The 17425-nt window shown below is 46.1% G+C and overlaps 2 protein-coding genes and 1 long non-coding RNA gene across 8 annotated transcripts; 1 reads left to right on the plus strand and 2 right to left on the minus strand.

The window, feature by feature from the left end:
- Nucleotides 1-484: 484 nt before the first annotated feature.
- On the minus strand, nt 485-5988 carry bnipl (BCL2 interacting protein like). 3 transcript variants are annotated; one of them, XM_034610445.1, is made up of 10 exons: nt 5814-5988; nt 4031-4111; nt 3660-3709; nt 3213-3461; nt 2919-3113; nt 1724-1826; nt 1447-1578; nt 1242-1328; nt 1015-1113; nt 485-663 (listed from the first exon to the last, which is right to left on the minus strand). In XM_034610445.1, the coding sequence occupies exons 1-10, from the start codon at nt 5831-5833 to the stop codon at nt 639-641; spliced, it is 1041 nt and encodes a 346-aa protein (XP_034466336.1). In that variant the 5' UTR covers nt 5834-5988; the 3' UTR covers nt 485-638. The 3 variants fall into 3 exon arrangements, with proteins under 3 accessions (XP_034466336.1, XP_034466337.1, XP_034466338.1); XM_034610446.1 differs by having other exon boundaries at nt 3213-3458; nt 5814-5982; XM_034610447.1 differs by lacking the exon at nt 5814-5988 and adding an exon at nt 4708-4737.
- LOC117776490 lies at nt 4915-5539 on the plus strand. Of its 4 annotated transcripts, none has more exons than XR_004616438.1 (3): nt 4915-4935; nt 4976-5055; nt 5136-5539. It is a non-coding gene; the product is annotated as an uncharacterized LOC117776490 (long non-coding RNA). The 4 variants fall into 4 exon arrangements; XR_004616439.1 differs by having other exon boundaries at nt 5156-5539; XR_004616441.1 differs by having other exon boundaries at nt 5016-5055; nt 5156-5539.
- Nucleotides 5989-7988: 2000 nt separating the features above from the next.
- Nucleotides 7989-17294, minus strand: prune (prune exopolyphosphatase). Its single transcript, XM_034610442.1, has 10 exons — nt 17112-17294; nt 15308-15415; nt 14966-15168; nt 13817-14001; nt 10132-10290; nt 9315-9406; nt 8930-9088; nt 8752-8842; nt 8240-8485; nt 7989-8132 (listed from the first exon to the last, which is right to left on the minus strand). Exons 1-9 carry the CDS (start codon nt 17148-17150, stop codon nt 8256-8258), a joined length of 1266 nt encoding a protein of 421 aa, XP_034466333.1. The 5' UTR covers nt 17151-17294; the 3' UTR covers nt 7989-8132; nt 8240-8255.
- Nucleotides 17295-17425: the final 131 nt, after the last annotated feature.

Below are 17425 nucleotides of genomic sequence, written 5' to 3' on the forward strand. Positions count from 1 at the left end.
CAATTATAGCATATAGCGTTTGTTGAAGGACGTAAAAACGTTTCCGTGATTCACTGACACGTCGACGCCACATCGTCCACTTGACTGTACGTCAACGTGTCCGCCATGTTGGAATAAAGTTAAAGTTGTGTTTAACTCCCTGTATGTGTCAGACGGTCCTGATGCTCGAGGTCAGAAGTCGGGGAATCAGACTTTGACTTAATGTTGTGACACTTTGCTGGTAGTCAAGTCATGTGACTGATAAGAACCAATCCGGAAGAGAAAGTCTGTGTCATCATTTACAATAGTTTCTGTTCGTCCAAACAAAAAACTCTGCCAGGGGTAACCATAGCAACGGGGATGAGTATCAGTGTGGTCGGAGCCTCACTCTTTTCTCCAGCTGCTCAGAAACATCTGGAACAAACGTTTCAGATGAACTGAACTTGTAGGTCAAAGGTCAGCTTCACTGTGACATCATGTTTTCAAGTCGACACTAACTTCAAACCACATTTAAATCAACTTTATTTACAGTCACTGATTTACAAACACCCCCACCCCCCCATACGACACTGTACAAATACACAGAGGGTCAAAGGTCCGCAGGAAACAGCGATCTCTGACATTTAGCTTCCATCACGTCCAACGAGCTTAGTCGGTTCTCATCTGTTCAGTTTGTCATCAAACCTGCCACGACAAAGAGTCAAGAATATTAGGAGAACAACAGGAGAACGTCAGACATAGGGAGAACTTAAGGAAAACATCAGGAGAACCGACAGAGAACAGTACAAGTACCGTAAAACCCAGTGCAACAGTATCATTCATTTGAACACGAAGTACAGTACAAGATGAGACGTACAGCAGAATGTGTCTATTTGTGTTGATTGCACTGGAATGGCTGTGAAAACAAATTTCCCCCGCAAAAGACAATAAAGTCTAAAAAGTAGAACTCACTAGAAGTCAGTAGAACAGAATAGAGAAGGAGAACACAGAAGAAGTACAGCAGAACAGTTCAACACAGTAGAAGTGTGTTCTCACAGGCGGATGGCGTCGGGGATCTGGAGCCGTTCTGTGGGGATGAGCTGTGACAGCTGCTGAAGACTCTGAACAAAACGAATCTTCCTGCTGAACTTGTCACTGTGGACAGAGGTCAGAGGTCAATCACACAGGGTCAACTCTGTGCTGCCCTCTAGTGGATGTATTATTTAACCACCATGACAACGTAAAGGACGGAAGATGAACATTTAGAAGAGCGTGAGTCCCACCTGATGAACGGTTTGACCACAGTGATCAGAGCCTTTATGTACCAGGCAGGATGAACCACCAGCAGCCCCTTTAGATCCTTCTTCAGCCTGGAGACACACGTCACACATCTGTTACCATGGAAACATCTTTTTTTTCTTCAGTCACAGTCTTGAAACAGGACAGCTCCGCCCAGCAGAGATGTCCTGCAGAGTGAAACCAGCGTACCTTCTGTCGATGGATGTGTAACACTGATTAAGCCACTTGATGGAGGGAAGTTTGTTTCTCGGCGCCATCGCACACAGGTACACAAGCAGGTAGTTCTCTGAGACCATCAGGTCCAACGTCCCCACAATGTACCTGTCCACAAGACATGTCTTCACACACACTGTCCTCACATACACACACACAAACACACACAGTCCTCGCACACACACACACACACACACACACAAAGAGCGACACCATGTTTGTGTTCTCAGGATGATGAAACTTGTCGACTCACCTGAACAAGTTGTCCATGACGTACTCATAGTCGTCCACCGTGTTCTCCGGCAGGTAACAGGAAGTGAACAGGATGATGGCGTTCATCCCGTCTCCATAGTAACCTGACAACCAATGAGAGTCAGAGAGGATTCATAGTTTGATGCTTTATGTGTCACAAAATAAAACTCCATCACACACAGGTTACAGGTGTGTTACAGCATGTGTAACAGTGTGGTGTGTGTTACAGCATGTGTTACAGTGTGTGTTACAGTGTGATGTGTGTTGAAGTGTGTGTTACAGTGTGTATTACAGGTGTATAACAGTGTAGTGTGTGTTTTAGTGTGGGTTACAGTGTGTTGTGTGTTACACTGTGTGTTACAGTGTGGTGTGTGTTGCGGTGTGGTGTGTGTTACAGTGTAGTGTGTGTTACAGCATGTGTTACAGTGTGTGTTACAGTGTGGTGTGTGTGGAAGTGTATTACAGGTGTATAACAGTGTAGTGTGTGTTGCAGTGTGTGTTACAGTGTGTGTTACAGTGTAGTGTGTGTTACAGCATGTGTTACAGTGTGTGTTACAGTGTGGTGTGTGTGGAAGTGTATTACAGGTGTATAACAGTGTAGTGTGTGTTGCAGTGTGTGTTACAGTGTAGTGTGTGTTACAGCATGTGTTACAGTGTGTGTCACAGTGTGGTGTGTGTTGAAGTGTTTGTTAGAGTGTGTATTACAGTGTAGTGTGTGTTGCAGTGTGGGTTACAGTGTGTTGTGTGTTACACTGTGTGTTACAGTGTGGTGTGTGTTGCAGTGTGGTGTGTGTTACAGTGTGTGATGCAATGTGTGTTACAGTGTGTGTTGCAGTGTATGTTACAGTGTGTATTACAGGTGTATAACAGTGTAGTGTGTGTTGCAATGTGTGTTACAGTGTGTTGTGTGTTACACTGTGTGTTACAGTGTGGTGTGTGTTACAGTGTGTGTTACAGTGTGTGATGCAGTGTGTGTTGCAGTGTATGTTACAGTGTGTATTACAGGTGTATACCAGTGTAGTGTGTGTTGCAGTGTGTGTTACAGTGTGTGTTACATACAGGTGTCTTATAAATTAATAAAAAGGTCTGAGGAGAGGACATTAAATATTTGTATTTGTAGAACAGTTCAGTATCTGGCCTGTAGTTACTGCCCTCAGTACGTGTGTCAGTTTTAGGTAAGAAGTATGACCTCTGACCTCCGTGGGACAGGACCTGCAGGTATGGCTCCAGGACACTCATGTCGACCTGATATTCCTGTCCGGAGATACAGAACTTCCTCCATCGGCGCCCCCTGGTGTCCACCTGGTCCAGTCCCATCAAACCTTCCGACTGCTCCACTGGGCTTCTGACAACGCCCACCGCCCCGCCCCTCCCCATCTGGGAGAGGTCATCTGTCAGAAAGAGGTCAGAGATCACATGGTCCAAAGAGACAAAAAAAAACGACCAGCAATGATAAAATAAATCGTCCAATCAGCTGATGGCAGACTCACCATCCCACTCCAGCTCGCCGCTGTCCGGCAGAGTTCCGGTCTCACTGCCCGACGGCGTCTCCAGCGCCTCCAGGTTGATGTCCAGTGACGGTGTGTCGTCTGGCGTCGCAGACAGAGCGGCAGCCGAGAAGCCGTCGGTACTGGGGTCATGAGAATCTCTGCGGCTCAGAGTCAGGCTGAGAGACGGGGCCGCCAAGCGCTTCTTAGCCCCACCCACAGCCGTACCTGATAGGCTGGTGGACGGGGCTACTTCGAGCAAGGGGTGGGGCAGAAGAAGCAAAACACTAAAATAAATAAAGATGAAATAAATCAAACAAATCAATATTTTCTGAATCTGTTTGTCTGAAATAATTTGTTGATTCATGAAAAAGATGTTTGAACTTGTTTCATGTTGCGAGTTGATTAGAATTTGATTTATTCATGGTCCCGGGAGGATCAGCGACTCACCTCCAGACGGACAATCTGCTTCCAGACTCCCACAATCCTCTGGGAGAGGCCTGGATCAAACCAATTAAGTTTATTACTTCATATCAATCTAAATATTTCGAAATAATTCTCTGATGATATTAATAATAATTCTCATAATTCTATTCTCTACTTCTTTCACAGAGTGGCGGCGCGAGCAGCACGTGGTCATCAGTGTTTACATGTCAAGCTCGTGTCTGAGCGTCCATGTTTGTGTTAAACAAGCTGTGATCAGACGCTGTGTTTCTGTTGTCATGGCAACAATTGGACTGATGGATTCATGGGACAGATCTAAGACACATGAGAACCCTGAGGAAACAACCTGAGCAGGTCAACGGTCAAACATTACCGACCTGGGGAAACCGTCATCCTGCCACTCCTCCCTCAGCTCCATATCCTTGATGTTGGGGGGGTCTGAGGCCCCTACAGGGCCCCTGCAGGGACAGAGGAGATCATCATCATCATCATCATCATCATCAAGTGAGATGTTTAAAACTCAGTGAGGACCCCACAAGTCATGAATACCAAACACACACTCACACACACCAACCAGTCTGACCACTCTGATTCACCTGAGCAGGTGAGGGGCGGGGCTCCATTGTTCCTCTGTTTGTTGTTAGTGAAGCCAAGTGACACACCACTCAGGTTACCCCACCTTGATGTGTGTGTGTGTGTGTGTGTGTGTGTGTGTGTGTGTGTGTGTGTGTGTGTGTGTGGTGGTGGTGGGGGGTGGGGGGGTGGGGGGTTCCGACAGGACGAAGAGCTGTGGTTCTGTGATTCTTCTACAAGTTCCAGAACTTTAAGCTACGTCCATACTGAAAGCCTCAGTGCTCAATTCAGATTTTAAAATGTGAACTGGATCAGACTCCAGTGTGAACTGGATCAGACTCCAGTGTGAACTGGTCCCGTCCTGATCTGAAGAACAAGACGTCCCCACGTTGTGTAGAGAAGTAAACAAGGAGAAGAAGTTGGTGATAAACATGGAGGCCACAGATGTTAGTTGGTCTTGATGCAAACAGACGTCTGAAACCTCACTGACGACCTCCATCACTGCTGTCCTCCATGTTTGTTTTCACCAGCTGCCCCCCCCCCCTTCTCCTGCATAACATGATGAGGAATGTTTATCTAGAGTGACGTTGAAGTCACATTGAATTCAGATTCAGGTCTGTTCAGACTGAGCAACTAGAAAAATCACATCCGATTTCAAGCCACATTTGAAATTCTCCAGGTGTCTCTGGGTGTCTTCAGGTGACTCCAGGTGTCTCAAAGTACCTCCAGGTGTCCCCTGGAGTTTCCAGTTGTCTTCAGGTGACTCCAGGTGTCTCAAGGTACCTCAAGGTGTCTTCAGGTGACTCCAGGTGTCTTTGGGTGACTCCAGGTGTCTCAAAGCACCTCCAGGTGTCCCCTGGAGTTTCCAGGTGACTCCAGTTGTCTCTGGGTGTCTTCAGGTCACTCTAGGTGTCTTCAGGTATCTCCAGGTGTCTTCGGGTGACTCCAGGTGTCTCAAAGTACCTCAAGTTGTCTTCAGGTGACTCCAGGTGTCTCTGGGTGTCTTCGGGTGACTCCAGGTGTCTCAAAGTACCTCAAGGTGTCTCCAGGTGTCTTCGGGTGACTCCAGGTGTCTCAAAGTACCTCAAGGTGTCTGCAGGTGACTCCAGGTATCTCCAGGTGTCTTTGGGTGACTCCAGGTGTCTTCAGGTATCTCCAGGTGTCTTCAGGTATCTCCAGGTGTCTTCAGGTATCTCCAGGTGTCTTCAGGTATCTCCAGGTGTCTTCAGGTATCTCCAGGTGTCTTCGGGTGACTCCAGGTGTCTCAAAGTACCTCAAGGTGTCTGCAGGTATGTCTTAAGAGGAAGCTGTACCACCTAGCAGCGAAACACATCCGAGGGCCCTGCTGCATTGTGGGTAATGTAGGCATCAGATATTGCTCAGAGAAAAACTGACGATGTGAACGATTTCAGACTTCCTGTCTGATGACCCACAGCAGACAGGAAGTCAGTTGACATCACGAACATGGCACAATGACCCGTTCACTGAGCGCCTGAAGAAAGAACGCAACACAACAACACAACTTCAAACAAGCTTCCTCTTTCTTGTGGTACAGGAAAGACACACAGTGTGTTAATGTTAACATACCTGTCCGTGTGGCCACTCATGATGTCACGATGATGTCACAGCGTGTTCTGACCAACATGTATGTGCTGCTCCACGACAGTGTGTGTCAGTGTCACAGCTTCCTCTCTCTCTCTCTCTGAGGGAGTTCCCACTCGGACGCCCTCTCTCTCTCTGCTCAACAGGTTCAGTTACATTTCACATAAGAGCTGCCGTCTGATTGGTCGATGCTCACCTGCTCTTTGCAGACAGGTGAGACAGGATATCAGCTTCCCTCTGACTTTATAAATATCAGCCAATCAGCTGCTAGAGATATTTAAAGAACAAGGAAGTGATGGGAGTCCTCAGGGTCCTAATGCCTTTACATATAGTCACTGATGGTCTTTATATACAGTCACTGATCATCTTTATATACAGTCACTGATGGTCTTTATATACAGTCACTGATGGTCTTTATATACAGTCACTGATCATCTTTATATACAGTCACTGATCCTCTTTATATACAGTCACTGATCATCTTTATATACAGTCACTGATCATCTTTATATACAGTCACTGAAGGTCTTTATATACAGTCACTGATCATCTTTATATACAGTCACTGATCATCTTTATATACAGTCACTGATGGTCTTTATATACAGTCACTGATGGTCTTTATATACAGTCACTGATCATCTTTATATACAGTCACTGATCATCTTTATATACAGTCACTGATGGTCTTTATATACAGTCACTGATGGTCTTTATACACAGTCACTGATCATCTTTATATACAGTCACTGATGGTCTTTATATACAGTCACTGATGGTCTTTATATACAGTCACTGAAGGTCTTTATATACAGTCACTGATCATCTTTATATACAGTCACTGATCATCTTTATATACAGTCACTGATGGTCTTTATACACAGTCACTGATCATCTTTATATACAGTCACTGATCATCTTTATATACAGTCACTGATCATCTTTATATACAGTCACTGATCATCTTTATATACAGTCACTGATGGTCTTTATATACAGTCACTGATGGTGTGATTTTTTTTTTTTTTTCAATTTAGTTTTGATTCCATCATCATGTACAAAATAACATTTATTACATTATAAAGAATATATTTCACATGTATATCAATACAAATGAAACAGTTGTCAAACATCACTGTAAGAAATGTCTGAAACAACCTGTCAGAAGAAACATAAGTAACTTCCGGTTACTGCAAACTCATCATTTCCTGTTCCTGTTTCACAATAAAAGACACATGACAGATGCCATGACAACTGTGAAATAAAATCTTTATTGATATCAGGACTGTGGACAAATGTTTTTATTTTGTTGAATCATAGAATATTTGAACTGATTAATAAAACGTCTTCACAATACCAATATTCAACCATTATTTTTTCATACAGACGATCAAACAAAACTTAATTGATCTGACAGATTTCTGAATGGGGTTCAGGGCAACAGTGACGTTTACATACTAAAGTAAATAAACTGAGCTCAAGCCCAATTCATGCTTCTGCGATGTAGCCATGCTGTAGGTACGCACATAGCAATGGCGAGTGTTACTAAGAGGATCATGTTGGAGCTGATAGATGTTGAAGAGCAATTACTTATTCTTAAAGAACTGCAACAAAATAAAGAAAGACGTCGTCCGTGTTCGTTCCTTCATCTCAATTCAAAAAATGGAGGCGAGCCTTCTGGTGACGCTAGCAACCGGACCAATCACAGCTCTTGTGGTCTGCGTCGCCTCAACGCATAGTTACATTTTTGGGGAGGTGCATGTCAGAGTATGGCGTAGGGCTCTGCGCCTCCACGTGCGTACACGTCTACGCATATGCTACGATGTAGCTTCAACGCAGAAGCATGAATTGAGCTTAATGTGTGCTAACCAAGTTATCGATGGAGCAGAAATATTGTCAGACTTCATGTAGGAGAACGACTTTACATGAGAGAACAAAGAGAAGGAGCGCTCACTCTGAGGGCCTGAAGGGGGCAGCAGAGACAGAGGTTATGTTGGACTGACTTGTATTAGGGTTAGGGTTGGGTAGACAACAGGCCGAAGCTAGCTGGTTAGCATGCTGATTTAAGTCAACATCGGTGTTCTCATGTCTAGAAACATAAGTTGGTGTAAACAGCTGCTAATGCTAACGTAAGATATTGTTGGCTATGTAGCAAAAGTCAAAACTTACACGTGGCAGCTTTAACAAACAGAAAACCTCAGAAATTTTAAGGGTTAGTTGTCATTATCAATGCATCAGTTGTTTAATAATCATTATTATTATTATTCCCTGAAGCTGGCCCCTTTGAGTCTGGTGTCAGCGACTGAACCGATCCAGAAAAACACACAAACCTCTGTTTCTGAAGATTCTGTTGTTGATCCTGTTGACGTCGCCCATGTTCAGATTTGAAACATAAACAAACTACTAATCGTCAGCTGAGGTCAGAGGTCAGTTCCCTCCTCTGTCGGCCATCTTGCTGACCTTCTCCACCAGGTCCTGAGCGCTGATGTGCGGCAGGCCGTCATCCAGGGGACAGCCCTCCACCAGACTGTTCACTGGAGTCGGAGGGACCCGGGACTCCTCCTCTTCCACATTTCCCAGGCAACCGTCTCCGTCCAGCTCCTTTAGGAAAACTTTCACGATGGGGAGGACCTTCTTACGAGACGCCAACGTGTTTCCTGGATTTAACAAACATTATGTCAGTAGAAATCAATCAATCAGAATCTAAAGCAACCAATTCAAACTCCGCCTCCACCGACCAATCAGGTCACAGCATCTCTTGTAGTATGAGTTACTGTTGAATAAAGGTCAGGCGCAGTGACCTTTGACCTTTGACTGTCATCACATCATTTTATCCAGTTAACTTTTATCATTATTGTTTACAGCGTCACAACTGTTACTATGGAAACGTTGGAAATGTGGCTATCAGCCTGGGACAGGTTACCTTGCTGATAGGCTGTGATGTGAGGTTGGGGGCTGCTGATTGGACAGAGGTTGAGGGCGGGGTTACGAGCCTGTTCCAGGTATTGGCTCATCTGAGGAGGGTGGACAGCAGGGCTGTGATTGTCATGGCAACGCAAACACAAACAACATCAGTCAAGACAATGTCCGCTCATGTTTACCTGTTGCCTGCAGGTGCAGCTGTGGCTGAACATAGCGAGCTCTCTGATTGGCTCTTTTCTCTCAGTGAAGGAGATGGTCATCATCAGCAGCAAATCAAATCCCAACCTCTGACAGAAACCTGAGAGCTCCGCCTCCAACTCCGCCCTCTGCAGGAACTCCTAACACACACACGTGTACACAAGTGTTGGACAGTGTAGTTCAGTATGCAGTTCAGTGTAGTACAGTGTAGTACAGTATGCAGCACAATGTAGACCAGTATGCAGTGCAGTGTAGACCAATATGCAGTGCAGTATGCAGTTCAGTGTAGTACAGTAGGCAGTACAGTGTAGTACAGTAGGCAGTACAGTGTAGTACAGTATGCAGTGCAGTATAGTGTGTACTGACCTCCAGTGGGATGTAGAGAACAGAAACAGCAACATTCAAACTTCCTGAAACAGCTTTCATGTCCTTCAACAACATCTGTTCAGTGTTCAGACCTAAGGACAAAATACTGCAATAAATACTTAAATATAGTGAAATAAATACTTCTCATTATGCAATGAATACCTTAAAGAAATAGTTCACCCAAAAAGGATAACTCACTCATTATCTACATTATGCCGATGGAGGGAGGGTGAAGTGTTTGAGTCCACAAAACACTTTAACGGTGTAGCAGCCGAATACAACACAACTGAAGATATTAGTGACTTATCTTCAGACGTAAAAAAACAACAGAAAAAAACATAACATGCCTCCATTCTGCTCCTGTGGTGTCATCCAAGTGTCCACAAGCCCCGAAATTCACATTCGACTCGAAACAAGGTCATTTCCACCGTGTTTTACGCCTAAAAGTCCACCAGAAGTGGCTTAGCTAGTGCACGTTAGCATTTCTGATGGTCCCTGAATGCACCTCGTCGGAAGATATCAGCAGATATTAATGCTTTAAAAAAACATGGTGTAAATTATGTTTTTTTCTGTTGTTTTTGTATGTCTGAAGATAAGTCACTAATATCTTCAGTTGTATTGGATTCAGCTGCTCTGCTGTTTACACCTGAAACTACAGAAGTGTTTTGTGGACTCAAACACTTCACCCCCCCTCACATGACAAATACTTTCAAATGCGTACAAATATTGGAACTACTGTAATAAATACTATATGAAATATAATAAATGTGACATATGTAGACGTCAGTAATGTTTTGTTCTGTTCAGGTGATCTCACCTGAGACGTCAAACTTGGCATTCTGCAGCACCTGGAAGAGAGCGCCCCTTGGTGGCAGAGTGGGGAAACGATTCTCCAACATGGAGGCGTACTGACTGTCTTTAGGAGTCACTTTCCCTGCAGCAGGAGCCATGTTGACACAGTCCAACACCACGGCCGCTGCACACACACAAACACACACACGCACAGACAATCAATCAATCAATCAAATTTGATCTGTATAACCCATATTCACAAATCACAGTTTGTCTCATATAGGGCTCCAGCCTAACTTTTTCATTTAGGTGCACGTTTAGCACCACAATTATACAACTGTTATATACGTGTCTCATGAGGTGTTTGTTGTGAAAAGCCTGTATTCACACTTTGTATTCACCAGCTCGTTCATCACCTCTTTCTGTTTCTGCCTGTGTGGCTGAGTGGGGGCGGGGCCAGCCCGGTGGAAAAGGAGATGAGATGGAGAAGCAACACAATTCGATCAAATACAGAGACACACCAGATTAATGTTTGGTGCACCAGCGACCAAGGAAAATGTTTTGTTGCACTTCACAGATTTTTGGTCACACAATGATTGCAAACTGGAGCCCTGCTCATAGATGTTAACAAGGAGCAACTTCCTCTGTTCTTAACTCAACAAGAGTCAAACTTAGTGATCAGTGAATAAAGCTCAGTCCCATGTGAGGATCCTCTCCCAGGACACAAGTCCAACAGACGCTGATGGAACTGAACACATCAACACAACAACAGGATTTACTACATCGATGAGAATATTATATTTTACAGTCATCTGACCTATTACTTTACTTTCTTCCTTTGCTCTCTCACTCAGTCCTTCCAGAAACTGCTCTACCTCTAACCTCACTGTCTCCCACTTCCTGTCTCTGACCTCCTCTCTGACTCTCTCTACTGACACCCCGACCACATCAACAGACTCTGCACCTGCTCCCTCTCTCCCTCCTCTCTCCCTCCTCTCTGACCTCCTCTCTCCCTCTCTCCCTCCTCCTCTCTCCCTCCTCTCTGACCTCCTCTCTGACCTCCTCTCTCCCTCTCTCCCTCCTCCTCTCTCCCTCCTCTCTCCCTCCTCTCTGACCTCCTCTCTCCCTCTCTCCCTCCTCTCTGACCTCCTCTCTCCCTCTCTCCCTCCTCTCTGTCCTCCTCTCTCCCTCCTCTCTGACCTCCTCTCTCCCTCTCTCCCTCCTCTCTGACCTCCTCTCTCCCTCCTCTCTGACCTCCTCTGACCTCCTCTCTCCCTCCTCCTCTCTCCCTCCTCTCTCCCTCCTCTCTGACCTCCTCTCTCCCTCTCTCCCTCCTCTCTGACCTCCTCTCTCCCTCTCTCCCTCTCTCTCCCTCCTCTCTGACCTCCTCTCTGACCTCCTCTCTCCCTCCTCCTCTCTCCCTCCTCTCTGACCTCCTCTCTGACCTCCTCTCTCCCTCTCTCTGACCTCCTCTCTGACCTCCACTCTCCCTCTCTCCCTCCTCCTCTCTCCCTCCTCTCTGACCTCCTCTCTGACCTCCTCTCTCCCTCTCTCCCTCCTCCTCTCTGACCTCCTCCTCTCTCCCTCCTCTCTGACCTCCTCTCTGACCTCCTCCTCTGACCTCCTCTCTGACCTCCTCTCTGTCCTCCTCTCTGACCTCCTCTGTTTTATCTCCCTTCCACTGACTCCTTCTCACTCATGCATCCTAACTCTACCACAGACTGTCTCCCTCCTCTCTGTCCTCCTCTCTCCCTCTCTCCCTCCTCTCTGACCTCCTCCTCTGACCTCCTCTCTGTCCTCCTCTCTTGACTCTCTCTGTCCTCTTACTTCAGGCCGGAGCCCAGGTCCTCCCCTGTCCTCCTGTCCGACCGAGCCGACCGAGCCACTATGTGAGCATCACAAAGGAAATGGTGAAGATCTAAACACTCTGACGAGCTGCTCACTGATCAGTCTCTCCCTCCTCTCTCCCTCCTCTCTGTCCTCCTCTCTCCCTCCTCTCTCCCTCCTCTCTGTCCTCCTCTCTCCCTCCTCTCTGTCCTCCTCTCTCCCTCCTCTCTGAGCTGCTCACTGATCAGTCTCCTCTCTTTTCTTTCTGTCTCCAGTTCTGCAGCCAAAAGCTCTTTTTACCAAACTACACTTCAATCCTCATTTTCAAACCCCAAAAACTCTTCTTCGTCTTTTCCAACCTCCTTGACCCCCCCAGTCCCCCCCCCCCCCCCTCCTCCCTTCTACCAAGCCACTTTGTCAACTACTTTACAAAAAAGATAGATGACCTACGCTCCTCATTCTCTAATCCTCCTTCTATAACTACACTTCAATCATCTTCACTTTCCTCTTTCACCCCCGTCTCCCAATCAAGTTCTTACCTTGGTAATTTCCGCCCCCCCGACCACCTGCCCCCTTGACCCCATCTCACATTCTCCAGTCTATCGCTCCTGACCTTCTTCCTTTTCTCACCCATCTTATCAACAATTGATAAGATCTCATCCTACCTCAACGACCACACTTACTGGGTAACTTGGAGAGGATCTGTGTCTGAACCTTGTCCTCTCACTACTGGGGTCCCTCAAGGTTCCGTCCTGGGTCCCCTCCTCTTCTCTCTCGGCTCTGTCATTCACTCACATGGCTTTTCCTACCACAGCTACGCTGATGACACCCAACTAATCCTCTCTTTCTCCCAATCTGAAACACAGGCAGCAGCAGGAATCTCTGTCTGACTGACATCTCTCAGTGGATGTCTGCACCACCTGAAACTTAACCTTGACAAGACTGAACTACTTTTCCTTCCAGGGAAAGACCCCCCCCACCCACGACCTGACTATTACCTTTGACAACTCTGTGTTAGCCCCCCCCAGACCTGTAGGAACCTGGGTGTGACACTCGACAGTCAACTCTCCCTCACACCAAGACTACTGCCCCCCCCTCCTGGCAGGTCTACCTGCTGCTGCCCTCCGACCTCTGCAGCTCATCCAGGAAGCAGCAGCTCCACTGGTCTTTAACCTGAGTTCACTCACGCTCCTCTGCTCCTTCACTGGTTACCAGTAGCTGCCCACATCCATTTCAAGACATTGGTACTTGGTACCGTGCTGCGAACGGATCGGGTCCAGTCTACATCCAGGACATGGTCAAACCTTACAACCAAGCCCGTCCACTCTGCTCTCCATCGGCCAATCAGCTGCTCCCTCACTGCGAGGGACAGCTGTCACTCAACAACATCACAACTCTTTGCTGTCCTGGCTCCTAAACGGTGGATCGAGCTCCAGATTGACATCAGGGACAGAAAGTCTACACATCGTCCTCCAGACTGAAGACACATCTCTTCCGACCACACCTTGAACTACCTTCTTTACCTGTGAAAAGGGTTTTTAGTAGTTTTACTCTTGTTGAGGGTTCAGAACAGAGGATGTCTCACCTTGTTAAAGCCTATGAGACAAATTGTGATTTGTGAATATGGGCTTTACAAATATAATTTGATTGATTGATTGATACATAAGATAATGTCTGATAGAGATGAAGGAGCAGACACATGAACTGAGGAGTTACTGATGGTAGAAGATTTGAGGAGACATGTTTTATGTCAAGAAGTCTTGTTGTGATCATAGTCCACCATCAGCTGACACCATCATTACACCATTACAACACAATAAAACACACACAATAACACACACAATAACACACACACACACACACACACACACACAGCTGTTTACCGTAGAGCAGCTGAGCGAGTTGCTGGTCCAGGATCTGCGGAGCTTTCTGGACGATACGTTCGGTTATCAACGTAGCGCAGGATCCCACTGTTTCCACAATAACAGGACAAGAGGCAGAGGGCTCTCTCTCCAACAGGTGATGGTCGATCACCTCCACCACTGCCCCCTCCAGGTCACTGTCTGAACTGTAGGAGAGAGACAGGTGTGCTCATCTACCTAAGAAACCAGACGTCCATGGATAGAGGACGATTCTTAGATGCATCACAATGTGGAAGTGGACTCTGCATCGATGCAGTGACTGAACATTATCACGTTTCAGCTACGTTCATAGTTTTAGCAGGTTTCCACCGTTGAATAAGTCTAACACCGCCGCTTCAGGACAGACGCACATTGAAGGTCCGGTCTGCTCAGAGTCTCTGTCGGAGTCTCCTTCCTCCTCACCCCCCCTCTGACCTGCGCTCACTTTACACTTTAACAATAAACACTGATCACAGGTTATTAGGACACGTACAGGACTGATGTTTACTTTGTGTTTGTTTGATTCTCTAGAGTTTATCAGACACAAGTTTAAACCTGCTACACAACACGAGACGTGACGCGCACAGTCAGGACATCAGGGTTAAAGTGAGAGGAACCATCTGGAGTCATGATCCGACATCATCGATTAATAACTAGATACGTGATTATCAGTTTGTGTGTGAAGAGACGAGCAGACACACAAACACACACTCCTGCAGACAGAAGTTCCTCTCGCAGATTACGATGTAACACAGTGTTTTAAGCGACGCCTCATTTATGCAGCAACATAAATATGAATTCAGCAGGTTTTTATAACGATCAGTTCAAAGTGAGATGATTAGAAAACATTAGAGGAGCAAAGTCACTTGTTGACCAGCGGAGTAATGGGCCTCAGTGCAGTGGTGCTGCTAAGGGGGGCCAGGTGGGGCCACCTTGATACAGGAGAGGCTATAATCAGAGTTTGTCCTTTTAAGCTTTAGGTGCAGCACACAAGTCTCAACTGAATGAATGTCAAATCAGTGTAGAGAACTGACTACTGTCATAGACTCACTGTTGTAGTCTGATTTATGAATTGAGAACCTTATTTTAAAGTTTTTTTTGTTAATATACCTGTCACGTGTTGTTGTTTACCTGGGTAAGACGTTGTGGTCGACCAGCGTCAGCCGCAGGCGTCCGTCTCGGTGCAGGACTCGGAGGTCGAGCTGGTCTCGGAACATCAGGACGTCTGGAGACAAACCAGTTTGTCGCAGCAGGAAGACGACATCTGAACGCAGCAGCAGCTCCGACTGACGGATGTTCATCAAAGGGAGAGCGAGCATTTCACTGGGCAAAGTCTGAGAGAGAGAGAGAGGAGGGTCCACTTCCTGTCAGTCACCATGCACATCCTCCAGTTTTCACAATAAAGGCATTCTTTCAAATGTAGGCTTGTTAATGTGGAAAACTGACAGGAAGTGATCAACAGACTGATCTCACCTTGGACAGGAAGTAGGCGTAGGCCAGGGCGGACACCACGGAGTCTACATCACACGCCTCATTCCCCAGAACAATGTGGAACCGAGGACCAGGCTGCTCTGTGTTCACCTGAAGGAGGAAAATCACGACGCACCGTTTAAACACGGAACACTACAGAGACACGTGAGCTAAACGTTAAAACAATAAAACTAAGTAACCATGACAACAACAAAATGTTATAACTAGGGCTGTCAAAATTAACGCGTTAACGCGGGATGATTACTTTGTGGAATTAAAGCGTTAATCTTTTTAACGCATTAATAGAATGAGCTGCTCCATGTATCCATACCCCCCCCCACCCACTCGCTCAGAGACACACGCAGTGAGATCACAGCTCGTGCACCTGAAGCAGCCGCTCAGTGACTCTGTAGAAGTGAAACACAGAGTTCCTCTGGTCTCAGCTGCTTCAGGATCAGAGCAGAAGCTGCAGCTGGTTTGTACCGAGCTGGAGTTTCTGTGTCCTCCTCCACTCGGCTTCACTGGAACTAATACACACTCATCACTAGTTCTCAGGACCTGATCAGCACAGGAAGTCACTGAGTGTTGGTTTGATTCCGCAGTTTATCAGACTCATTGAAACATCATGGAAATGACTCGTCAACAGTTTCAGTCCAACACGAGACACTCAGTCAGGACTCAGTGTTAGAATGAGCGACACGCAGACACGATCCGACTCCATCGACTCAGAACCAAACACACGACCGGTAAAACATGAACTGTGAACCTGAACCAGTTCATCTTCATCTGCATGAACTGAACTGGGAACTCGTTCTTTTTAAGTGTGAACTTCTGTTCCCACAACAATATACTGAGAAAATGGGAATTTTTCGGGCATTTAGAAATGGTGATTAATCAGATTAATCACAGCTAACCTGTGATTAATCTGATTAAAAATTGTAATTGTTTGACAGACCTAGTTATAACGTCAAAGAAAAAATCTTCTAAGTGAGAAGTTTTCACACTGTGACTAAACGAATGATACGTTATGATCACAATCATCACGTTACTCGCATGACGATCACGTTACTCGCATGGCGATCACATAAATCACATGAGGATCCCGTTATGATCACATGGCGATCACATAAATCACATGATGATCCCGTTATGATCACATGACGATCACATAAATCACATGGCGATCACATAAATCACATGATGATCCCGTTATGATCACATGACGATCACATAAATCACATGACGATCACATAAATCACATGATGATCCCGTTATGATCACATGGCGATCACATAAATCACATGACGATCCCGTTATGATCACATGACGATCACATTATGTGCTTTCGACTTGATGTGGCACTGTTCAGCTCTCTCTCAACGTGATGCATGCTGGTCCTAACACAATGCATGATGGTTAGAGTTTTTGTTTAACTTCATCCAGTGCTGCAAACCGTCACTAGGTCACGTGACCTTAAAAGATCGCCTCTGTGTCGTCAAAGCTCTGCTCTGATTGGCTGAAGGATTCGGTGACATGAGGATTTTAAAAACATGTTTCATCTGGAACAACAAATCAAAAGCTGTGAGATCGGTCGTTGTTCGTCACTGACGCTACGAGAAGTACAACGTGACGTCAGAGGATCAGTCGGACCAAGTCGAACACATCTTTTAATCACATTATTTAATGACCGGAAGTTTATTCTGAAAGGTGTAACTGACCGGAAGTCATGCAACCATTGTGAGCTTCATAACCTGAGCTAGCAGGCTAACAGAGACTGTGTGTGCGTGCGTGTGCGTGTGTGTGTTACCTGCACGGCTCGGCGACAGATCGACAGAAACTCCTCCATCCCTCTCTAGTGGTTAGCCGTTAGCAGTTAGCAGTTAGCGGTTAGCAGTTAGCGGTTAGCGGTTAGCGGCTCCTGTCACTTGTCAACCTGAGCGCGAGTGTCGCTAACATGGCGGGTAAAAGGTCATGACGCCTTCAGGGACACGTACAAACCTCGGACATACGAGAGTTTATTGCTGCACGTTAAAAATGAACTGGACAAGATTTAACAGCTATGTTCTTATGCAATTACAATTATACTAAAACATATTTCATGAGTAAAGTTTAAATCAGAAA

This window comes from Hippoglossus hippoglossus, chromosome 16 (genome assembly GCF_009819705.1).
Source record: "Hippoglossus hippoglossus isolate fHipHip1 chromosome 16, fHipHip1.pri, whole genome shotgun sequence".
Lineage (NCBI taxonomy): Eukaryota > Metazoa > Chordata > Actinopteri > Pleuronectiformes > Pleuronectidae > Hippoglossus > Hippoglossus hippoglossus.